This window comes from Pristiophorus japonicus, chromosome 5, assembly GCF_044704955.1.
Source record: "Pristiophorus japonicus isolate sPriJap1 chromosome 5, sPriJap1.hap1, whole genome shotgun sequence".
NCBI classification, from domain to species: Eukaryota; Metazoa; Chordata; class Chondrichthyes; family Pristiophoridae; genus Pristiophorus; species Pristiophorus japonicus.
The window spans coordinates 99,533,101-99,557,385 of record NC_091981.1 but is presented as its reverse complement, the minus strand read 5'-3'; the positions used below and the strand labels follow the sequence as shown (position 1 = coordinate 99,557,385).

The following is a 24,285-nucleotide window of genomic DNA, read 5'->3' as shown; positions in this document are numbered from 1 at the left end:
CGGTCTATAATTCCCCGTTTTCTCTCTCCCTCCTTTTTTAAAAAATGGTGTTATATTAGCTACCCTCCAGTCCATAGGAACTGATCCAGAGTTGATAGACTGTTGGAAAATGATCACCAATGCATCCACTATTTCTAGGGCAACTTCCTTAAGTACTCTGGGATGCAGACTATCAGGCCCCGGTGATTTATTGGCCATCAATCCCATCAATTTCCCGAACACAATTTCCTGACTAATAAGGATTTCCTTCAGTTCCTCCTTCTCGCTAGACCCTTGGTCCCTTAGTATTTCCGGAAAGTTATCTGTGTCTTCCTTCGTGAAGACAGAACCGAAGTATTTTTTCAATTGGTCTGCCATTTCTTTGTTCCCCATTAGAAATTTCCCTGATCTGACTGCAAGGAGTATCCGCAATAAGGTGGATGAATTAACTGTGCAAATAGATGTTAACAAATATGATGTGATTGGGATTACGGAGACGTGGCTCCAGGATGATCAGGGCTGGGAACTCAACATCCAGGGGTATTCAACATTCAGGAAGGATAGAATAAAAGGAAAAGGAGGTGGGGTAGCATTGCTGGTTAAGGAGGAGATTAAGGCAATAGTTAGGAAGGACATTAGCTTGGATGATGTGGAATCTATATGGGTAGAGCTGCAGAACACCAAAGGGCAAAAAACGTTAGTGGGAGTTGTGTACAGACCTCCAAACAGTAGTAGTGATGTTGGGGAGGGCATCAAACAGGAAATTAGTGGTGCGTGCAATAAAGGTGCAGCAGTTATAATGGCTGACTTTAATATGCACATAGATTGGGCTAACCAAACTGGAAGCAATACGGTGGAGGAGGATTTTCTGGAGTGCATAAGGGATGGTTTTTTAGACCAATATGTCGAGGAACCAACTAGGGGGGAGGCCATCTTAGACTGGGTGTTATGTAATGAGAGAGGATTAATTAGCAATCTCATTGTGCGAGGCCCCTTGGGGAAGAGTGACCATAATATGGTGGAATTCTGCATTGGGATGGAGAATGAAACAGTTAATTCAGAGACCATGGTCCAGAACTTAAAGAAGGCTAACTTTGAAGGTATGAGGCGTGAATTGGCTGGGATGGATTGGCGAATGATACTTAAGGGGTTGACTGTGGATGGGCAATGGCAGACATTTAGAGACCGCATGGATGAACTACAACAATTGTACATTCCTGTCTGGCATAAAAATAAAAAAGGGAAGGTGGCTCAACCGTGGCTATCAAGGGAAATCAGGGATAGTATTAAAGCCAAGGAAGTGGCATACAAATTGGCCAGAAATAGCAGCGAACCTGGGGACTGGGAGAAATTTAGAACTCAGCAGAGGAGGACAAAGGGTTTGATTAGGGCAGGGAAAATGGAGTATGAGAAGAAGCTGGCAGGGAACATTAAGACGGATTGCAAAAGTTTCTACAGATATGTAAAGAGAAAAAGGTTAGTAAAGACAAACGTAGGTCCTCTGCAGTCAGAATCAGGGGAAGTCATAACGGGGAACAAAGAAATGGCGGACCAATTGAACAAGTACTTTGGTTCGGTATTCACGAAGGAGGACACGAACAACCTTCCGGTTATAAAAGGGGTCGGGGGGTCTAGTAAGGAGGAGGAACTGAGGGAAATCCTTATTAGCCGGGAAATTGTGTTGGGGAAATTGATGGGATTGAAGGCCGATAAATCCGCAGGGCCTGATGGACTGCATCCCAGAGTACTTAAGGAGGTGGCCTTGGAAATAGTGGATGCGTTGACAGTCATTTTCCAACATTCCATTGACTCTGGATCAGTTCCTATGGAGTGGAGGGTAGCCAATGTAACCCCACTTTTTAAAAAAGGAGGGAGAGAGAAAACAGGGAATTATAGACCGGTCAGCCTGACATCGGTAGTGGGTAAAATGATGGAATCAATTATTAAGGATGTCATAGCAGTGCATTTGGAAAGAGGTGACATGATAGGTCCAAGTCAGCATGGATTTGTGAAAGGGAAATCATGCTTGACAAATCTTCTGGAATTTTTTGAGGATGTTTCCAGTAGAGTGGATAAGGGAGAACCAGTTGATGTGGTATATTTGGACTTTCAGAATGCGTTCGACAAGGTCCCACTCAAGAGATTGATGTGCAAAGTTAGAGCACATGGGATTGGGGGTAGTGTGCTGACATGGATTGAGAACTGGTTGTCAGACAGGAAGCAAAGAGTAGGAGTAAATGGGTACTTTTCAGAATGGCAGGCAGTGACTAGTGGGGTACCGCAAGGTTCTGTGCTGGGGCCCCAGCTGTTTACACTGTACATTAATGATTTAGATGAGGGGATTAAATGTAGTATCTCCAAATTTGCGGATGACACTAAGTTGGGTGGCAGTGTGAGCTGCGAGGAGGATGCTGTGAGGCTGCAGAGCGACTTGGATAGGTTAGGTGAGTGGCCAAATGCATGGCAGATGAATTATAATGTGGATAAATGTGAGGTTATCTTTGGTGGTAAAAACAGAGAGACAGACTATTATCTGAATGGTGACAGATTAGGAAAAGGGGAGGTGCAAAGAGACCTGGGTGTCATGGTACATCAGTCATTGAAGGTTGGCATGCAGGTGCAGCAGGCGGTTAAGAAAGCAAATGGCATGTTGGCCTTCATAGCAAGGGGATTTGAGTACAGGGGCAGGGAGGTGTTGCTACAGTTGTACAGGGCATTGGTGAGGCCACACCTGGAGTATTGTGTACAGTTTTGGTCTCCTAACCTGAGGAAGGACATTCTTGCTATTGAGGGAGTGCAGCGAAGGTTTACCAGACTGATTCCTGGGATGGCGGGACTGATCTATCAAGAAAGACTGGATCAACTGGGCTTGTTTTCACTGGAGTTCAGAAGAATGAGAGGGGACCTCATAGAAACATATAAAATTCTGACGGGGTTAGACAGGTTAGATGCAGGAAGAATGTTACCAATGTTGGGGAAGTCCAGAACCAGAGGTCACAGTCTAAGGATAAGGGGTAAGCCATTTAGGACCGAGATGCGGAGGAACTTCTTCACCCAGAGAGTGGTGAACCTGTGGAATTCTCTACCACAGAAAGTTGTTGAGGCCAATTCACTAAATATATTCAAAAAGGAGTTAGATGAGGTGCTTACTACTAGGGGGATCAAGGGGTATGGCGAGAAAGCAGGAATGGGGTACTGAAGTTGAATGTTCAGCCATGAACTCATTGAATGGCGGTGCAGGCTAGAAGGGCCGAATGGCCTACTCCTGCACCTATTTTCTATGTTTCTATGCATGGGACCTATGTTTGTCTTCATAATCTTTTTCTCTTCACATATCTATAGAAGCTTTTGCAGTCAGTTTTTATATTCCCAGCAAGCTTCCTCTCATACTCTATTTTCCCCCTCCTAATTAAACCCTTTGTCCTCCTCTGCTCAATTTCTACATTTCTCCCAGTCCTCAGGTTTGCTGCTTTTTCTGGCCAATTTATATGCCTCTTCCTTGGACTTAACACTATCCCTAATTTCCCTTGTTGGCCATGGTTGAGCCACCTTCCCCATTTTATTTTTACGCCAGACAGGGATGTACAATTGTTGAAGTTCATCCATGTGATCTTTAAATGTCTGCCATTGCCTATCCACCATCAACACTTTAAGTATCATTCACCAGTCTATCCTAGCCAATTTACATCTCAGGAGGTGGTCACCCTGCAGCTGAAGAGTGTACAGGCAGAAACGGACAGGGTGACCACCAGACAGACAAGAGGGTAACCAGTCAGAGGTCGTGGTCCATATTGGCACCAATTACATTGAAAGGGCAATGAGGTTCTGCACACAGATTTTAGGAAGCTAGGAAAGAGATTAAAAAGCAGGACCAGGCAGGTAGGCCAGGAGTTCCCTGAGTGCATCTAGCTCGCTAACCGGTTTTCAGTTCTAGGTACTGGTGAGGGCGACGGTTCCTCTGGGGCATGCAGCCAGAGCCAAGTCCATGGTATCATGGGTGGCCCAGCTCAATGGGGGGAGGGAGAGGAAGAAGAGTGGAAGAGTGGAAGTTTGTGAGGGGAACAGACTGGTGCTTCTGCAGCAGCAGGGGTGACTCCAGGATGCTTTATTGCCTTCCTGGTGCCAAGGCAAGGATGTTACTGAATGGCTGCAGGACATTCTGAGGGGAGAGGGTGAACAGTCAGAGGTCGTGGTCCATATTGGCACCAATTATATCGATAGAAAGAGCGATGAGACATGGCTGAAAGAAGGGCTGGTATGGCAGCTCAACATTCCTGGTTGCAGGGTTTTCAGCCGAGATTGAGAGGGGGTAAAAAAGGAGGGGTTTGCAATATTAATTAAAGAACAATTACAGCTGTGAGGAGAGATGATATGTTGGAAGGATCATCAAATTAAGTCATATGGGTTGACCTGAAGAACAAAAAAGGAGCAATCAAACTGCTGGGTGTACACTATCGACCCACAAACAGTCAGAGAGAGATATAAGAACAATCACAATCACTAAGGAGGTGGTACTCATTAAGATAATGGGACAAAAGGCAGAAAAATCCCCTGGACCTGATGGCTTGCATCCTAGGGTCTTAAGAGAAGTAGCAGCAGGGATTGTGCATGCATTGGTTGTAATTTATTAAAATTCCCTGGATTCTGGGGAGGTCCCAGTAGATTGGAAAACGGCAAATGTAACTCCCCTATTTAAAAAAGGAGGCAGACAAACAGCAGGAAACTATAGACCAGTTAGCCTAACATCTGTCATTGGGAAAATGTTGGAGTCGTTATAAAAGAAGCAGTAGCAGGACATTTGGAAAAGCAAAATTCAGTCAGGCAGAGTCAGCATGAATTTATGAAGGGGAAATCATGTTTGACAAATTTGCTGGAGTTCTTTGAGGATGTAACGAACAGGGTGGATAAAGGGGAAACAGTGGATGTGGTGTATTTGGACTTCCAGAAGGCATTTGACAAGAATAAAAGGTTACTGCGCAAGATAAAAGTTCACGGGGTTGGAGGTAATATATTAACATGGATGGAGGATTGGCTAACGAACAGAGAACAGAGAGTCGGGATAAATGGTTCATTCTCTGGTTGGTAACCAGTAATTAGTGGGGTGCTGCAGGAATCAGTGCTGGGACCTGAACTATTTACAATCTATATTAATGACTTGGAAGAAGGGACTGAGTGTAATCTAGCCAAGTTTACTGATAATACAAAGATGGGAGGAAAAGCAATGTGTGAGGAGGACACAAAAAATTTGCAAAAAGACAGGCTAAGTGAGTGGGCAAAAATTTGGCAGATGGAGTATAATGTTGTAAAGTGTGAGGTCATGCACTTTGGCAGAAAAAAAATCAAAGAGCAAGTTAATATTTAAATGGAGAAAGATTGCAAAGTGCCGCAGTACAGCGGGACCTGGGGGTACTTGTGCATGAAACATAAAATGATAGTATGCAGGTACAACAAATGATCAGGAAGGCCAATGGTATTTTGGCCTTTATTGCAAAGAGGATGGAATATAAAAGCAGGGAAGTCTTGCTACAACTAAACAAGGTTTTGGTGAGGCCACACCTGGAATACTGTGTGCAGTTTTGGTTTCCATATTTACAAAAGGATATACTTGCTTTGGAGGCAGTTCAGAGAAGGTTCACTAGGTTGATTTCGAAGATGAGGGGGTTAACTGAAGAGGAACAGTTGAGTAGGTTGGGCCTCTTCTCATTGGAGTTCAGTAGAATGAGAGGTGATCTTATCGAAACGTATAAGATTATGAGGGGGCTTATCAAGGTGGATGCAGAGAGGATGTTTCCACTGATGGGGGACACTAGAACTAGAGGACATGATCTTAGAATAAAGGGCCGCCCATTTAAAACAGAGACAAGGAGAAATTTCTTCTCTCAGAGAGTTGCAAATCTGTGGAATTCGCTGCCTCAGTGAGCTGTGGAAGCTGGGACATTGAATAAATTCAAGACAGAAATAGACAGTTTCTTAAACAATTTGGGGATAAAATGTTATGGGGAGTGGGGGGGCGAAGTGGAGCTGAGTCCATGATCAGATCAGCCATGATCTTATTGAATGACGGAGCAGGCCTGAGGGGCCGTATGGCGTACTACTGCTCCTATTTCTTATATTCTTATGTTCTCATCTTCAAATATGTATGCAAATTTCTGAGAAGTGCAGAACAGCAGGGCACTAATAGTGGGGGATTTCAACTACCCTAATATTAACTGGGATAGAAATAGTGTGAAAGATATAGAGGGAGCAGAATTCTTAAAATGTATTCAGAAGAACTTTTTTAGCCAGTACGTAGCAAACCCAACAAACGAGGGGGCGGTTCTGGACTTAGTTTTAGGGAATACATAAGAACATAAGAATTAGAAACAGGAGTAGGCCATATGGCCCTCGAGCCTGCTCCGCCATTCAATAAGATCATGGTTGATCTGATCATGGATTCAGCTCCACTTCCCCGCCCGCTCCCCTTAGCCCCTTATCATTTAAGAAACTGTCTATATCTGTCTTACATTTATTCAATGTCCCAGCTTCCACAGCTCTCTGAAGCACCAAATTCCACAGATTTACAACACTCTGAGAGAAGAAATTTCTCCTCATCTCTGTTTTAAATGGGCGACCCCTTATTCTAAGATTGTGTCCTCTATCTCTAGTCTCCCCCATCAGTGGAAACATCCTCTCTGCATCCACTTTGTCAAGCCCCCTCATAATCTTATATGTTTCGATAAGATCACCTCTCATTCTTCTGAATTCCAATGAGTAGAGGCCCAACTTACTCAATCTTTCCTCATAAGTCAACCCCCTCATCCCCAGAATCAACCTAGTGAACCTTCTCTAAACTGCCGCCAAAGCAAGTATATCCTTTCATAAATATGGAAACCAAAACTGCACGCAGTATTCCAGGTGTGGCCTCACCAATACCTTATATAGCTGTAGTAAGATTTCCCTGCTTTTATACTCCATCCCCTTTGCAATAAAGGCCACAATACCATTGGCCTTCCTGATCACTTGCTGTACCTGCATACTATCCTTTTGTGTTTCATGCACAAATGAAGCTGAGCAGGTGGAATGGGTATCAGCGGGAGAGCATTTTGGTGGTAGTGATTAGAATTCAGTTAGATTTAGGGTAGTTATGGAAAAGGACAGGAATAAAAGTTCTCAATTGTGGAAAAGCTAATTTTACTAAGCTGAGATGTGATTTAGCCAAAGTGAACTGTAAATAGCTACTTGAAGTTAATTCAGTGTCAGAGCAGTAGGAGGCATTCGAGGGCGAGATAGTGAGGGTTCAGAGCAAGTATGTTCCCTTAAAGAAAAAGGGTGTGACTATCAAATCTAGAGTCCCCTTGATGTCAAGGGGCATATCGGGTAAGATAAAGAAAAAAGGGAAGCTTATGACAGATATATCGCAGAAACCCTAGAGGGGTATAGAAAGTGCAGGGGTGAATTTGAAAGGAAATTAGGAAAGCAAAGAGAGCAAAAGAAAGCAAAGAAAAAATATTGGCAAGTAAAATCAAGGAAAACCCAAAGATGTTTTATAAATACATTAAGAGCAAGAGGATAACTAAAGAAAGAGTAGGGCCTATTAGGGACCATAACCTGGGCCCAAAATTCATGAAGACCCACTGCCACCCGTTTCTCGGCGGTATTCGGGCGGTCCTTGGCTTTTTACCGCCCGCATACCGCTGCGATCGAAGAGCAGGAATTTTATAATTATTTGGTGGGCGGTAGTGGGAGTGGTGTGTAGCGGACAAGTGGTGAAGGACATTAGACTCGGCAAACATTGGAGAGCGAGTTCTGCGCATGCGTGATTTCTTTTTTTGTAACGTCGTTTTTCCCGCGATTAGGGGTCACCTGCGCATGCGCAGAACAGCTTGGGAGGGACAGCAATATCGAAAGAGAGAAAAGACAATCAGAATATTTGCGAGAGGGACAGAGAGAAAACAGAAAGTACAAAAGACAAAGGACAAAGCAGGAAAGGTCCGTTTATAGATAGATCAGTGAGAAGAGAGTGGAGAGAGAGGGTAAGAAAAAAACTAATAACTGTTCAAGATGTACTAAAGATCATACTGTCTGCTTAAGATCGGCTAAGCTCAGGTAAGGCCTCACTTTTCAGGATGGTATTTAGGATCTCAGTGATCAAATTTGCGGTTTTGGGCCTTCTCCGATGGGTGGGCAGTAGCGACTACCGCCGGCGGTAAATATCTGATAGATTTACCACTGGCGGGAATATGGGCGGTAAGTGAGCAGTAATTGATTTATTTTGATCAAATTCACATTTCTGGACTGTAGGTGGGCGGTAGAGGGCAGTAATATGAGGAATTTAGGGCCCCCTGTGAGTGGAAGTGGAAGATGTGTGTATGATTCTTAATGAATACTTTACATCTGTTTTCACAAAAAAGTGGGACGATGCAGACATTGCAATCAGGGAGGAGGAATGTGAAATATTAGTTGAAATAAACATAATGAGAGAGGAAATATTAAGGGGGTTAGCATCTTTGAAGTGGATAAATCCCCAGGCCCAGATGAAATGTATCCCAGGCTGTTGAGAGAAGTAAGAGAGGAAATGGCCATGTGGTTGATAATGAAGAAGAAAGCTGTAGACTGCAGGAAGATATCTATGGACTGGTCAGGTGGGCAGAACAGTGGCAAATGGAATTCAATCCAGAGAAGTGTGAGGTAATGCATTTGGGGAGGGCTAACAAGGCAAGGGAATACACAATAAATGGTAGGACACTGAGAAGTGTAGAGGAACAGAGGGACCTCCGTGGGAGTTATCGAAGGCGCAAAACCAGCAGCACCCCGGGCTGCTGCGCCAGCGATAATGATGTCATCGGCATGCATAGCACCCCATTTTCACCCACAACAGCCCATGTTCACCCCGCAGGGGTAATTGGGCTTCGCTCCATGAGGCCGCCATTGACGTTGTCAGCGCCAGCCTCGCGGGTCGCAAACTGAGCCGCACTTCACTCGCGAGCTGAAAATTAAAGGGGCGGTGCACGGTGCGACCTTTTACTCGCAGCCTTCCGTTCTTCATTTTGCGGGGTCTGTGCTTCAATGGTGCAGCCCGGCACTCTGCTTTTGTGCTGAGCCGCGGCCGTGGCATCCTGCATCCCTGGTGGCCGAGTGGAGGCCCCTCCTCCCACTGCAGAGCTTACAGAATGCCCGCCCCTTTAACGGAAGAGGAGGGCCCTGTGCTCGCGTCAATGCTATGCGGAGAGGCCGCGTGGCGCTGCAACATTCGCTCACTTATTGCCCCAATACTGCCCCTGGGAGGAAGTGGAGCTCCTGACATTAGACTCCACTTCCACTCGGGGGCAGTAATCCCAATTTCGCTGCTGGGGCTAAACGGGACGATACTGAATTTCAACCCCCACGTTGAAGGAGAGTTACAATCAAAAGCCGCTATTATGGAACAATCTGATTACTTTACATGTTGAGAGATTGTACTGATTTATTTAAAATTGTAAGTCTAGTAATGGGAACTGCAAGGACTTCCTAACATTGGTTATCGTGAGTTAGAGGAATCTCCTTTCGTACTAGTCCATTTTATTATCAGGAAAGGAAATATATCAGGTACATTTATTAGAAGTGCAGTTTGTAAATAATTGAACCTCCAGCATTTGCCCACTAAAGTGTCCGGCGCACTATAACCCAAGTCAGGTTGATATTACAACTTTGTTTGGGTAGAAATAAACCAATATTATATGGCGGTTTGGTTAGGTGTACAAGTGGATAACAGTTTTGATCTTTCCCTTTCAAACGAGCGTAAACTAAATTTCAAAACTTTGTTTAAAATAAAATAACCAGTTACTTGCTGACCAGACAAATTGTCAGAAGTGAAATTAGCCAGACGCATGGATTTGCAACAATGAAGCAGCCCTTGTTTTATGAGACTGTGGCCCTTTTGCGCTGTCCCGATTATGAGCAACATGAAATTAATTACTAAATAAAACAAATCTAATTTTAATATACTGATCGATTTTTTAAATAGGAAAATGGGAACCCAAATGATTGTTTAGTTCTTTTATATTTATGGAAACATTAAATAACCCACATACAATTCTAAAGGGGCTGCTTGAACAGAGAGACCTGGGGGTATATGTGCACAAATCGTTGAAGGTGGCATGGCAGGTGGAGAAAATGGTTAAAAAGCATACGGGATCTTGGGCTTCATAAATAGAGGCATAGCGAACAAAAGCATGGATGTTATGATGAACATTTATAAAACACCGGTTCGGCCTCAACTGGAGTATTGTGTCCAATTCTGGGCACCGCACTTTAGGAAGGATGTGAAGGCCTTAGAGAGGGTGCAGAAAAAATTTATAAGAATGTTTCCAGAGATGAGGAACTTCAATTACATGGATAGACTGGAGAAGCTGGGGTTTTTCTCCTTCGAGCAGAGAAGGTTGGGAGGAGTTTTGACAGAGGTGTTCAAAATCATGAGCGGTTTAGACAGAATAGATAGAGAGAAACTGTTCCCATTGGGGGAAGGGTCAAGAACCAGAGGACACAGATTTAAGGTGAAGGGTAGAAGAAGCAAAGGCAATTTGAGAGAAAACTTTTTTTATGCAGCGAGTGATTAGGATCTGGAATTTACTGCCAGAAAGGGTGGTGGAGGCAGATTCAATCATGGCTTTCAAAAGGGAACTGGATAAGCACCTGAAGGAAACAACATTTACAGGGTTACGGGGAAAGGGTGGGGGAGTGAGACTAGCTGAAGTGCTCTTGCAGAGAGCCGGCGTGGGTTCAATCAGCCAAATGCCCTCTTTCTGTGCTGTAACCATTCTATGATTTTGTGGGGGAGAAATTGGGTGCATTTGTGCCTTTTGTTAGCTCCCCAGGGTGGGGGGGGGGGGCGCTAACGTGTCACAAATGAGTTTGCGATCGGGCGCGGCACTGCTAATGACTCCCGCTAAATTTGACAAGCTATGACTTTGCATCCCGATCTCCTGCGCCCGGAGATTGTGATGCCACTACTGTGCGCATCACCCAGTTAGTGTCCGGCCCCTAAATTGGGTTTTGTCCCATGAAGCAGCACGGGGCAATAACAACGACTGCTTCATGGGATGCGTACCGGCCAGCCGGCCGTTACCGAGGCTAAAGTTAAAGGGGAGGTGGCCGGCTGCTGTGAAAAAAAATCTGCCTTTTTCATTGCCACTCCAGTCACTGTTTGTTCGCGGGGTCAGTGCCCGCGATCGCTCAGTCCGGTGCTCTGCTTGAGTGCCGGGCTGATCGCGTGGCACCCCTGCTTCCTGGTGGTTCAGGTAGCTGGCTTCTTCGTTGACAGAGTATGCAGTTTGGGCTCTTGCCTTTAACTGAGGGAAGAGCTCCAAACAGGCCGATAATAAATTTCTGTGTCGGACATTGGCAGTGCAGCTTCTAACTCACTGCAACCTTCTCTGAGGCGTATTCTAATCTGTTTGCCAGCAAACTTTGGTGTAAATTCGCTACAGGAGGATCGGGAGGCACTACGGTGTTCCAGGAAATTCTGGGCCACTTTGAACAAAGTCCAATAAAATGTTTCCATAAAATAAATCTGAGTTCTATTGAGTTTTAAAAAGTGCTGCAGGCCTAATGATTCATTGGTTTTGTTTTCCCAAATTATTAGTACTTTTTCTTCAACATTCCATATGCGCTCAAGCAGGGAAGCAATGAAGGAGCTCACAGTCTGATCTTCTACCAGAAACCACTAGAAGCTCCAAAGCCCTGGCCTGCTGCTTTTTTATTCATTAAAATCCTTTGAAGTGAGATTTTACAGATGAACATAAGTAAATTATTTACAAATGTACAATGAACAACAAATGAATGTCCGGCATCGATCAATGATGAATGCCACAGTAGGGAAGGACACTTCACATTCACATATAAAGCCTGAACACAAATAGCACCCATTATAGATGAATACACATTTCTGTCTTAGTAAATCCTAAATGCCATCGAGACTTTTCTATTCATTAATTTACCAGGCAGTGAAACTAAATACTTTGATCTTTGAGATCAAATGACCCAATATTACTCCGGAAAAAGGAACTCTATATTTAACTCTGCCACCATCAGAATTTTAATTAAAATATGAATTGATCATATTCTACATGCATGACAGATAGATTAAATCAATATTATTTGCATATGAAATTAATTTATCATGATATTGATTTGAGACTATAGACCCATGATTATAATTTTCAAATGTTGAAAAATTGGACATTACTAGTTAATTTCATGTGTCGTTGCACACAGGGAGTAAAGACCAAGTATAGCCTTCAGGTGAACCAGGGTTCATTGGGAGGGAAGATTTTCATCTAATCAAAATTGCTCCTGTACATTAGGCCATAATTTGCTGTCGGAGTGAACCTAACAGCATCTGCCATTAGTTAGATTTGTCCTTGCAAGTTTAGGTTTTAATTTTTTGTGGGGCAAGTTGCTGAAAGTGCCAGCATTGCAATGAGGGAAACCAGGCCTGAATGAATAGAGCAAGCAACTGTGTATCTCCTTAACCAATCAAATTGAAGGATTATGAAATTAACAGTGCAAGGACAGAGAAGGAAATGTAAATTAGAGTGGGTGAATTCAATGTTAAATCAGATAGAGAAAGAGAGAGAAAATAGGATTAAAAGAGAGAGGAAAAAAAGAGACAGAATTTTTTAAATTTTAAATGTTATATTTAAAATATCTCCAACATCAATTAAAACTGAAGGAATAAGACTCTACATTGGTTCTAGTTAATTTTCAATGGCAGAGAAGTAGATCAGCAGTAACGAACACGTACCCTGTTGTTCATCATCATCATCATGGGCAGTCCCTCGGAATCGAGGAAGACTTGCTTCCACTCTTAGCATGAGTTCTTAGGTGGCTGCACAGTCCAATACGAGAACCACAGTCACTGTCACAATTGGGACAGACAGTGGTTGAAGGGAAGGATGGGCGGGAGCCTGGTTTGCCGTACGCTCCTTCCACTTGACTTCTGCATGCTCTCGGCGACGATACTCGAGGTGCTCAGCACTCTCCCAGATACACTTCCTCCACTTAGGGCGGTTTTTGGCCAGGGTCTCCCAGGTGTCAGTGGGGAAGTTGTACTTTATCAGGGAGGCTTTGTGGATGTCCTTGTAACGTTTCCGCTGCCCACCTTTGGCTCGTTTGCCGTGGACGAATTCCGAGTAGAGCGCTTGCTTTGGGAGTCTCTGGCATGTGAACTATGTGGCCTGTCCAGCGGAGCTGATCAAGTGGGGTCAGTGCTTCAATGCTGGGGATGTTGGCCTGGTAGAGGACGCTAATGTTGGTGGCTCTGTCCTCCCAGGGGATTTGTAGGATCTTGCGGAGACATCGAAGGTGGTATTTCTCCAGCGACTTGAGGTGTCTACTGTACATGGTGCTGTTGTTATATAGTACTTCAACTGCAATGGGCTAGACTTAGCTTTCTGAGGCGAACTTAGTACGCATCCACCCTGCAAGTACAACAACTTCACGCCGTTCAATGCATTTCAGTGGTGAGGCAGACAGCAAGATGCTGTTTTCGCGAAGCTAATGACAGAGCAGCGGAACTCAAATAGCAACTTTTGGATTTCTGCATTTAACCACGCATCTGCCCTTGCCTGAACTTGCTGTAGTATTTGCCCATAAATAATACCGAGACCTATTAGCCTCACCGTTATTTTGACAGCAAATTATGGGCCATTATGTTTGCAGTAACATCTGCAGGTACAATACCATTTGCGTCTTGAGACCAATCACCAATTCTAATATATAACAGATAATGGAAACAGTTGACAGGAGGTTTGTGTACATGAAGAATTTCTTATATTTTAAAGGTAATTTTTTGAGAAAAATGCATTTACACTAATTGTGACTGCCTCATCTTCCATGGAATGTTATTAACCACTAAATTTACTTTTACAATTACCTCTCATTATCCTGCTCTGGTGAAGCAGAAATTACAGTGGAAAAATCTAGAATATATAATATTTGATATTGGAAAATATTTTTGCTTTACAGTACCCCAGATGAAAAGGCTCAGATTTAATGTGGTTATTTTCTTTCTTTGATGTGTCATTGAAGTATAGATAACGTCTTTCACTCACTTTGTCTGGAAAGCATTGTTTGTTCCTCTGTGATCAAGGTCGTGGCATAGACAACCCACCATCAAAGCTAGGATTTCGATATCAGTCAGAATCTCCCGGAAATCAGCAGTCTGAGGGAAGAATATTTGACAAAGAATTAATTTTTTTTGTTCACTAGCACATCTCCTGTGGTATGTTCACAGTGAGTAGGAGGACAAGCAATTTTATAATGACTGAAGCATTACACCATTACAATATGGTCGGTTTCAAGGCCAGGAGATTGCTCATCAGCAGAAATATTATGGGCTGATTTGCTTCTATTGGTGTAGGTCAGTATTAAATGCCGAAGAACCTGTGTAAATCTCAACAGATTGGCAATAGTGCTCAATTTGTGGAGGAAAGCTAATTTGCATAATTATTCACACGTCTGACTGCAGACTTGGACGTGCAAGGAGGTGGGAGGGAAAAATTGGATGTATGTGAGGTGGTATTCCTCTCTGCCACTCCATGGCAGCATTTCCATAGGCCAGCATTGTAGCTTCAAGGTGGGTGAACCAAGTTTCTGGCTGAGGCCTGTCACTATGACAGTGACTGATGTTACTGGATGTGGCAACCTTATGCTACATGTTACTTGCAGGTGTCCTTGAACCAGTTGGCACATTAACAAGTCCATCCTTGACAATAAATATCACCAGTTGCTATCAAATTCAGGAGTGCTCAAACTTTTGGGGGATTAACTCTACCAAATTACTCTCAGGTCTAAGATACTGACCAAGTTATATCTGCAAATAAAATCTCTCTTTCTCTCTGCCTCTTTCTTTCCTCCATCAATTTTCCACATAAATGACCTGGAAATCCACAAGCATAGATTCCAACGATTGCATCTTCCCACCAATGCCCACCCACACTGACCCCTACCAGAAGCCACAAAAGTTGCCTGCCATTTTTCCAGACTTTGCTGCAGGCTGGCATGGGCTGCTTTATTATCGGGGGAGTTGTGAATTGAGCTGAACGCTGGAATAGTCAGCAAACAGTCCTATTCCTGATGTTATGATGAACAGAAGGTCATTGATGCAGGAGCCAAAGATGGTTGGTTTGAGTCATTCTTGCAGGATTGAGCTGGGGCTATAAAGACTGTCCTCCGACAAACCCATGCTTTTTCCTTTATGTCAGATATGACTCAATCACATGTTTGCTAAGGCTCTACAGTGCCATGCTCGGTTGAATATTACCTTAATTTGAATCACATAAGTGCCAGGCAAAGGCCACCTCCAGCACAAAAAGGTCCAACCATCTCCCGACCTTCATCGCTGAGTTCCCATCATCAACAGCTTGGGGACTAACTTGTAGCAAGGCAGAAACTGAGGGTCTGAAATTGGTGAAGGCTCTAGTGTCATCAGATGCTCTAATAATGACTTCACGAGGCAGTGTGTTGTACTTGAACTGTAATGATCTTAGTCCTTTATTAGTTAACTCCAGAGTGAGGATCACACCTGGTGGTCTGCCTTTTATACTAGGCCAGCACACCTGTACAGGTAACCTACAAGTCTCCCACTGCTGTGCCCTCTGGTGGCACACCTTTTGATAGTACCAACAGTAGCCATCTAGGATACATGACATCACTTCCCCCTGAATCCTCAGTGCAAATCGCCTCTGCATTGACTGTGCTCTGGGCTTAGCTTTATGTGGGTTCTGTCTGCTTGACCTTTGGCGGGTCACTTTGGGTGGGTAGTTGGTGCAGTAGCATGCTAGTGGTTACTGTTTGTGTGTGTGTGTTCCTAACCACTCCATTCTCCCCCCCCTCCCACATCGATATGGCGGGGGCTCCTGACATTAGTGTATATTCAAGTTCAGGTAAGTGGGTTATGCATTTTTTTGTGTGGGTCCGTGGTGCGACAAGTACATTAGATGCCTTATCGATGCGGTGACCAATGCGTGAGGATGAGCAAGTTCCGGAGCTGATGGGTTGTGTCCCTACAGTCTGGTGGCGGCTCAGTGCCTGGTGCTGACAGTGGGAACCCGATTGGCTCACGTAGCCTGCTCTCGGGGCTGTTGCCGTGGTCGCTGGTGTTGGGCCCATTCACAGATGTCTGTGACCTCCCCATCCTTTCTTTGTGCCCTGGGTCACAGCTGCTCCCTGAGGAGCTGTCGTCTAGCAGTGCACAGGGAACTGCTGACTCGCTGGCCTGAGCGTCGTTTGGTTTGGGATCCTGGCTGGAGCCTGTTTCCTTTGGGGGAACAGTGGCCGGTGACCCTACATCTAGGGGTATGGCCTTGGTGCAGTCTGCCCCTTCAGGCTCGTGGCAGTTGGTGCCATCGGTTGCCTGAGTGATGGAGCCGACCCAGGGCATGGTATCACTACCGTTGCCATTGCCCTGCTGAGATCGCTTGCTCCGCAGCTCGTGTGTGTTAGCTGCTTGTGGCCACACTTCATGGTGCATGACTCTGGTCCCCGGGATGCAGGCTACAGCATTGGGTAGCTCGCTGGACTTTTTCTGCACCCGATGGGTGTCTGCCCGCTGCACTGATTGCGTGCAGTGGAAATCCTGCAATCGCACAGCTTTTCCTTACTTATAATGGACATTCTGTGGGTCCAATCACGATCGCGCGACTTTTCCTCGCTGGTTGCATATGCACAGTTTAGATCATCAATTACACATTGTACATAATCACACGACTTTTCCTCGCTGGTTGCATGTATACAATTCAGATTATCAGTTACACATTTTACATGATCACTTACACATTTTGTCTCCGACTTAAAGTTACTATTACATTGCTTGAGTGTGTAGAACTGTCCCTTTAATTGCAGTGGGTTGCAGGCCTCCAATAAGAGAACCTTGTGTGCTTTACCCCAATCCGCTTCTCCGTTTGGTGCCACGTGTTGCTCCATCAGCGCTGCACCTCGTGGTCTGGCCGCGACCATCTTTGTCTTCAGCGCCTCACCTCGTGGTTTGGGCGCCATTTTTCCTTCGTCCACGATGTCGACTGCGGTGATCCTCTTCTCCCTGGGTTCTGCCTCCGCAGTTGGAAAGTCGCTTCTGGGTCTGATTTTCTTCCTCCGGAGTCCTGCCACTGGAGCCTGGAAGGTGCATTCGGGTCGTCTCAGCTGGATCATCTCCACGCAGTCGTGCTGAGTGGTCTGTGGCTCAGGTGCTGTGCTGGTCTGTCCTCTTGTGCCGGGTCCACTCTCAGGTGAGGGCTTGCTTTGCCTCTGAGCACAGAGGGCTTCGATCGCTGGATGGGTGAAGTCTTCCCACTTCCAATGGATCTTCTCCATCCACCTTCTGCCGAGCAGCATTGGTCCATCACCTGCAACAATCCACAGAGGTAACTTGTGCACTGCGCCATCATGGAGTACCTTTATATTTGCACTACAAACGACTGGGATGATTTCATTGGTGTAGGTGCACAGCTTTGCCTGAACCGGGGCCAACTCGGGTCGTTCAGCCGGATTGTCCCATAGCCTCTCAAAGGCTCCTTGATTCATCACTGACTGGCTCGCCCCCATATCCACTTCCATGAAGACTGGACTTCCCTCTAACTTGACTTCCATCTTCAGCAGGGAACACTCGGTGGTGCAGGTAAACATGTTGTGTACCTCTCCGTGGGACTGGGCTGCCTCTCTGTCTATCAATTCATAATCCACGCTGGATTCATGGCCATCTTCATTGACACAGTGAGTCCTATTTCTCTTACACATTCGCTGGAGGTAGCCCTTTGTGCTGTAGCCTTTACATACATAGTCTTTAAAGCGGCACTGGTGAGCCCTGTGATTCCCTCCGCAACGCCAGCATGGTGCTACTCGATTAGCCCCCCTCAGCGGACTCTGAGTTAAGGGACTCAGCGGCCTGTTCTCTCTTCCCTGAGAGGGTTCACGCTCTACAGTTCAGCCCCTAAATGGCACCACTCTGTGCACAGTACCTGCCGGGTTTGAGTCCTGAGGGTGAGACATGAATGACTGGCTCACAGAGATGGCCTTCTGCAGTGTGACTGTGATATCCGCCAACATTAGCTTGTGAAGAAGGCCTCATGGCCAATTTCAATGACAAAAATGTCCCACAGCTCTTCATTGAGGTGGTTGCCGAACTCGCATGGTACCGCCAGCCTCCTGAGGTCTGCGGCGTATTTCGCAACTTCCTGGCCTTCGGGCCGTCGGTGGGTATAGAATCGGTGTTTGGCAGTGAGGATGCTCTCCTTGGGCTTGAGTTGCTCCTGGATCAGGGTTACAATCTCCTTGTATGACTTGGTTGTTATCTTCGCTGGTGCCAGCAAGTCCCTGACGAGGCCACAGACGTTGGGCCCACAACCGGTTAGCAAGATAGCTCTGCGCTTATCAGTCAGTGCGACTGGGTCGTCTCGTGCCAGGTTAGTTGCTGTGAAGAAATGTTTTAGCCTCTCCAGAAAGGCATCCCAATCATCACCATTGGCGAACTGCTGCAGCGTACCAAGGGTAGCCATTTCCGCGTGAAAGTTCATAATCTCGTCGCCAGTTGTTGTGTCCTTAGATGCACTAATAATGACTTTACGAGGCAGTGTTTGTACTTGAACTGTAGTGATCTTAGTCCTTTATTAATTAACTCCAGAGTGAGGATCACACCTGGTGGCCTGCCTTTTATACTAGGCCAGGCACACCTGTACAGGTAACCTACGCGTCTCCCACTGCTGTGTCCTCTGGTGGCACACCTTGTGATAGTACCAACAGTAGCCATGTAGAATATATGACAAAGGCCAAGGCCCACCCAAGTGTGGCCCAACGGACTGCCGATGGCCACCGAGAGACCGGTCGGTACTTTGCCAGGAAGATTCCTCTAAAATAGGTGGCAGTACTGCTCGGCGACCAAATAACAGCTTAGCCCGTCAATCTGGGCAGCAGCAGGTGGGAGCTCTCAATCTCGGCAGCAAATGCGATTGCCGCCTCAGTGCTGCCGAGGATGGAGTCGGGCCCAGGGAGGGTGCAAGACCTGAAAATGAAAACTATCACCAAAAAAAAATCACTGGAAGACCTTCAGGCGAGCCCATACAGGTAAGACGCTGTAAAAAAAAATTAAAAGATGTTCACTAACCATTTTTTGCAGGTCTTCATACTTCCCGTCGGGGTTAGGCCTGCCTCCACGCAGCGGTCCTTCCCCCTGCTGCCGCCGACTCCCGCCCACACCAGACTGGCAGCTCGGCGGGAGGGAGGACACTTGCACTACTTGACCGCCAGCGGCCGTCAGCGGGCGGTTCCCAGCGGTACTCCCCTCCCGCCCACTCCAGCCCGAATGGAAACTGGCACAGAAGGGAGACTAGAGGCAAAACTCAGCGGCATCCGACGGCACTGAGTGGCAAGGTCACCAATTTCGGGGCCTGAGTTCTTTGCAATGAGTGACTCACCAATTGACCCCCCAAGCTCCTCCATATACATATATAAAGCTCAAGTTAGGCGTTTGATGCAACATTCACCACTTGCTTGAATGGGTACAGCCACAACAACATTCAAGAAGCTTGACAGCTTCCAGGATAGAACTATTCACTTGATTGGGGCACTGGCACTGAACTGAATAACACACCAAGCTTACATCAATTACCTGTATGAACCCCATGACCTTTATAACTGAGACAAACAGGAGCAGCAATATCATGGGAACACCATCACCTCAAGTTCCCGTCCAAATCAGGCAGTATTCTGAATTGGACACATATTGCTTTTCTTCATTACTTCTGGATCAATATCCTGGAATTATTTACCAAATATTTTTCCTCTCCTATCCCTTGCATGTGCCAGACAATGCCTGTAAAGGGAGCAGAGTGGCCACATTTCCTGGCCTTGCACAGAAAAGGGAGGGAAACACAGAAACATCAATGTAGTTGCAAGCCTGAGAGGCTGCATCAAACTGTCGCATTGGATGGCAGCAGCCAGAAGACCCCATGGATCCTGGCTGGCCCTCAGACCTGCCATACCAAGGAGGGGTCCAGTGCAAGCCCCACAATCAGCTTTTTTGGGGCACTCCTGCATTTAGGTTCCCCAAAGTGAGACAGGACGGTTTGGAAAGTAACCCACCTGCCTAGTTTTAACACCAACACAGGTCCAATTATGCTTAATCGGAGGGTGGGGGGGGTGGGGGGGTGGAGGGGGGGGAGGGTTTAGTCCCAATTTCCTCTTCATTGTGTCTGAGAACTTAACATTTCCAAGGCATAGCAATGTGGTAAATCTCCTTTTGAATGTCATATGAAGCTATCAAGTATTCTCTCGCTAATAGAGCCAAAGGTTATTCTAGGCTGTATTAAGATAGCATTAAACTGGATCTCATTATAAATATGAATTAACATTCAAGCACAATTTTATAAAATAACAGAACAACATGTTCATGCAGTTAGATGCATAGAAGTTTACAGTACACAAAAAGACATTTTGCCCATCATATCTGAATTGGCTCCATTGTGGAGCAAGAATCCACAATATATTAGGCAATGTGTTAAATATTGTCATTTCACAAAGGGGTTCACTTTGTGTAGAAACCATCATTTGTTCTGTTATGATTAAGGTTATGGGAAAACAGCCCCACCATCAAACCCAGGATCGTTATCAATGTTTGATAGGAAACTAGCTATCTGAGGTGATGTCCCACACGAGGGCCGGGATTTCGCCAACATGGGCGAGTTTGATGTGGGCGGCATTGATGCAGCATGGGAAACCCGTTCCAATCGATTGGTTGTAATCTACCAAAATTCCCTGGATTCTGGAGAGGTCCCAGCAGATTGGAAAACCGCAAATGTAACGCCCCTATTTAAAAAAGGAGGCAGAGAAAAAGCAGGAAACTATAGACCAGTTAGTCTAACATCTGTGGTTGGGAAAATGCTGGAGTCCATTATTAAGGAAACAGTAGCAGAACATTTGGAAAAGCAGCATTCAATCAAGCAGAGTCAGCATGGTTTTATGAAAGGAAAATCATGTTTGACAAATTTGCTGGAGTTCTTTGAGGATGTAACGAGCAGGGTGGATAAGGAGGAACCAGTGCATGTAGTGTATTTGGATTTCCAGAAGGCATTCAATAAGGTGACATGTAAAAGGTTACTGCACAAGATAAAAGCTCATGGGGTTGGGGGTAATATATTAGCATGGATAGAGGACTGGCTAACTAACAGAAATCAAAGAGTCGGGATAAATGGGTCATTTTCCGGTTGGCAAACAGTGACTAGTGGGATGCCGCAGGGATCAGTGCTGCGTCCTCAACTATTTACAATCTATATTAATGACATGGATGAAGGGACCAAGTGTAATATAGCCAAGTTTGCTGATGATACAAAGATGGGTGGGAAAGCAAATTGTGAGGAGGACACAAAAATCTGCAAAGGGATATAGACAGGCTAAGTGAGTGGGCAAAAAATTGGCAGATGGAGTATAATGTGGGAAAATATGAGGTTATCCACTTTGGCAGAAATAATAGAAAAGCAAATTATAATTTAAATGGAGAAAAATTGCAAAATGCTGCAGTACAGAGAGATTTGGGGGTCATTGTGCATGAAACACAAAAAGTTAGTGAGCAGGTACAGCAAGTAATCAGGAAGGCAAATGGAATGTTAGCCTTTATTGCAAGGCGGATATAGTATAAAAGCCGAGAAGTCCTGCTACAACTGTACAGGGTATTGGTGAGGCCACACCTGGAGTACTGCTTACAGCTTTGGCCTCCGCATTTAAGGAAGGATATACTTCCATTGGAGGCTGTTTAGAGAAGGTTCATTAGGTTGATTCTGGAGATGAGGGGGTTGACTTATGAGGATAGGTTGAGTAGGTTGGGCCTATACACATTGGAGTTCAGAAGAATGAGAGGTGATCTTATTGAAACATATAAGATACTGAGGGGGCTCGACAAGGTGGATGCAGAGAGGATATTTCCACTCATTGAGGAAACTAAAACTAGGGGACATAGTCTTAGAATAATGGGCTGCCCATTTAAAACTGAGATGAGGAGAAATTGCTCCTCTCAGAGGGTTGTAAATCTGTGGATTTCTCTGCCCCAGAGAGCTGTGGAGGTTGGGTCATTGAATATATTTAAGGTGGAAATAGACAGATTTTTGAGCGACAAGGGAGTAAAGGGTTATGGGAAGTGGGCAGGGAAGTGGAGTTGAGTCTATGGTCAGATCAGCCATGATCTTATTGAATGGTGGAGCAGGCTCGAGGGGCCAAATGGCCTACTTCTGCTCATATTTCTTACGTTCATATGTTCTTATGAAGTGCAGCCCACCCTCTCCCTTCAATCTTCCATGACTGGGGCTTATTAAGCCCGCCTAGTGGGTTTCCCGGCCAATTAACTGGGAGCGTGTCTGATGTTGTCATCCGATGACGTGTCATCAGCTGGTTATCTTAAAGGGACCATTCTTCTGTCAGTCTTTTGCAGCATTGAGCTACTGTAAACACTGACAAACACTGCACAGAGGTGCATGGCTGCACACAGGCTCTCCCAAGTCACAACACGCAGGGAGGTTCTCTTCCATTCCAATGGATGGAAGAGAGCTCTCCGGGAGACCAATGCAGCCTGGTTGCACATTGATCTCAGTAGATCACAAAACTTTACTGCAAAGCCACACTCAGCCTCATCCTGCTGTGCCACTCATCACATCCCCACCACTCTGCTTTCCCTACCCTACTCCTGCATATCCTTACTCACACCCACTTACCTTGCACCTCCACCCATCACTCTCTATCTATATCATCACATCCCCATCTCACTAGCCACCCCTCAACTCACACTCATCCTTGTCCAATCTTACCAACTAACAACACACAAGGGTAGGTATTTGGATCCTTAAGCCAATGTTCATGTATAGTTAATGTTGATATCTTGTCAAACATTGAAATCGTTATTTTCAAGACTTAGTGTTTTTGGATAGATTCGTGGATACCTTTGGAAGTGGTTTAGTGAGTTGTAGTGAATGGTGAGACATAAGAATACCCCCCGCAATGGTGATGAGTGTGAAAGGAATGGGTTGCAGTTATGCTTTATGGAGCTGGTGTGGGGTGGTGCCAACTTGACGCATCATGTGTTAGTCAGGGTGTACAGCATGAAGTGAAGTAAATGTGGCCATGATGAGGCCATCCTTGGTCTCCCGGGCAGCAATGTAGTCGGGTGCTGATACCCTGTGTACTGTGCAGCATCAGGTGATTGCAGAGAAGGTTAGCGTTGTTGGTGGTGATGCTGGTGTGATTAGTGACATTGGTGTTGGGGCTGATCGTGGTGGGATTTTATGGACCAAGGTGATATTTTTTTCAAGGGCACCGATGTTGTTGGAATAGATGGCAGGTGAGGTTGAGATGACAGAAACGCCCTGTCCATGGTGAGGGAGGTTGTTCCAAGGAGGTGACAGTGGATGGAGAGTTCACTACAAACACTTCCAAAGTGCATACGGCTCAAAAGCCTCTTCCAAATCCTGAAGGCTTCAGCTTCTGACGTTGGAAAGTGAACAGCTGTGAAATGGTAGCTTTTATACCACTTCTGCAGCTGTCAACTAACCAAACCATAGAGAGTCACTGAGAACCCGACTCCACTTACCTAGCGTGAAACTCGAGAGATGGCATACCTGTCAAATTTTGGTCAAATTGTAAGTGCCTACTTTTAAGCGTTAACTAGCATTTAAGTACTTTAACAGTCACCACCAACCTGGTGACCCTTGAGGACCCCGAGAAGCAGAGTGTCCACAGCGCCTGGTCTGCCCTCAAGGCCACCATAAACAGTGCCTGCGAAGAGATGCTCGGTCACCCAACGAGGTAACACCAAGACTGGTTTGACGAGAATGACCAGGAGATCCAGGAGCTTTTAAGCTGCAAGTAGAAGGCATTTCGGAACTTGAGCAGCAACCCAATTCTGGAGCAGCAAAGCAGCTCTACAGATGGTTGAAGGCCGAGCTACAACAAAAAAACCTGTGACCTAAAGAATAGATGGTGGGTGGAAAAAGCACAGGAGATCCAGCAGCTAGCTGACAGCCATGATGTGTGAGGATTCTTCACTGCAGTTAAGTCCACCTATGGCCCAAGCACCCAAGGCCCCACTCCACTGCTGGCCAAGAATGGGGAGACATTCATTAAGAACACCGAGGCAGTCAGTACCCACTGGAAGGAGCACTTCAAAGATCTCCTTAATCGAGCCTTTGACACGAGTGTCCTTGACTCCATCCCGCAGCATGCTACCCACCACTATTTCAGCAAAACCCCAGCCCTGCACAGGTAGAAAAGGGCATCCGTCAGCTCAAGAACAACACGGCATCAGGAGCAGATGGA

The 24,285-nt window shown here is 45.6% G+C and overlaps 1 protein-coding gene across 1 annotated transcript in view; it reads right to left on the bottom strand.

The window, feature by feature from the left end:
• Positions 1-24,285, bottom strand: part of pde11al (phosphodiesterase 11a, like) — a 461,489-nt gene that overhangs the window by 81,438 nt on the left and 355,766 nt on the right. The window contains exon 13 of the mRNA XM_070879912.1: positions 14,049-14,158. Within this exon, the coding sequence (XP_070736013.1) occupies positions 14,049-14,158 (110 nt within the window). The remainder of the gene's footprint in view (positions 1-14,048; positions 14,159-24,285) is intronic.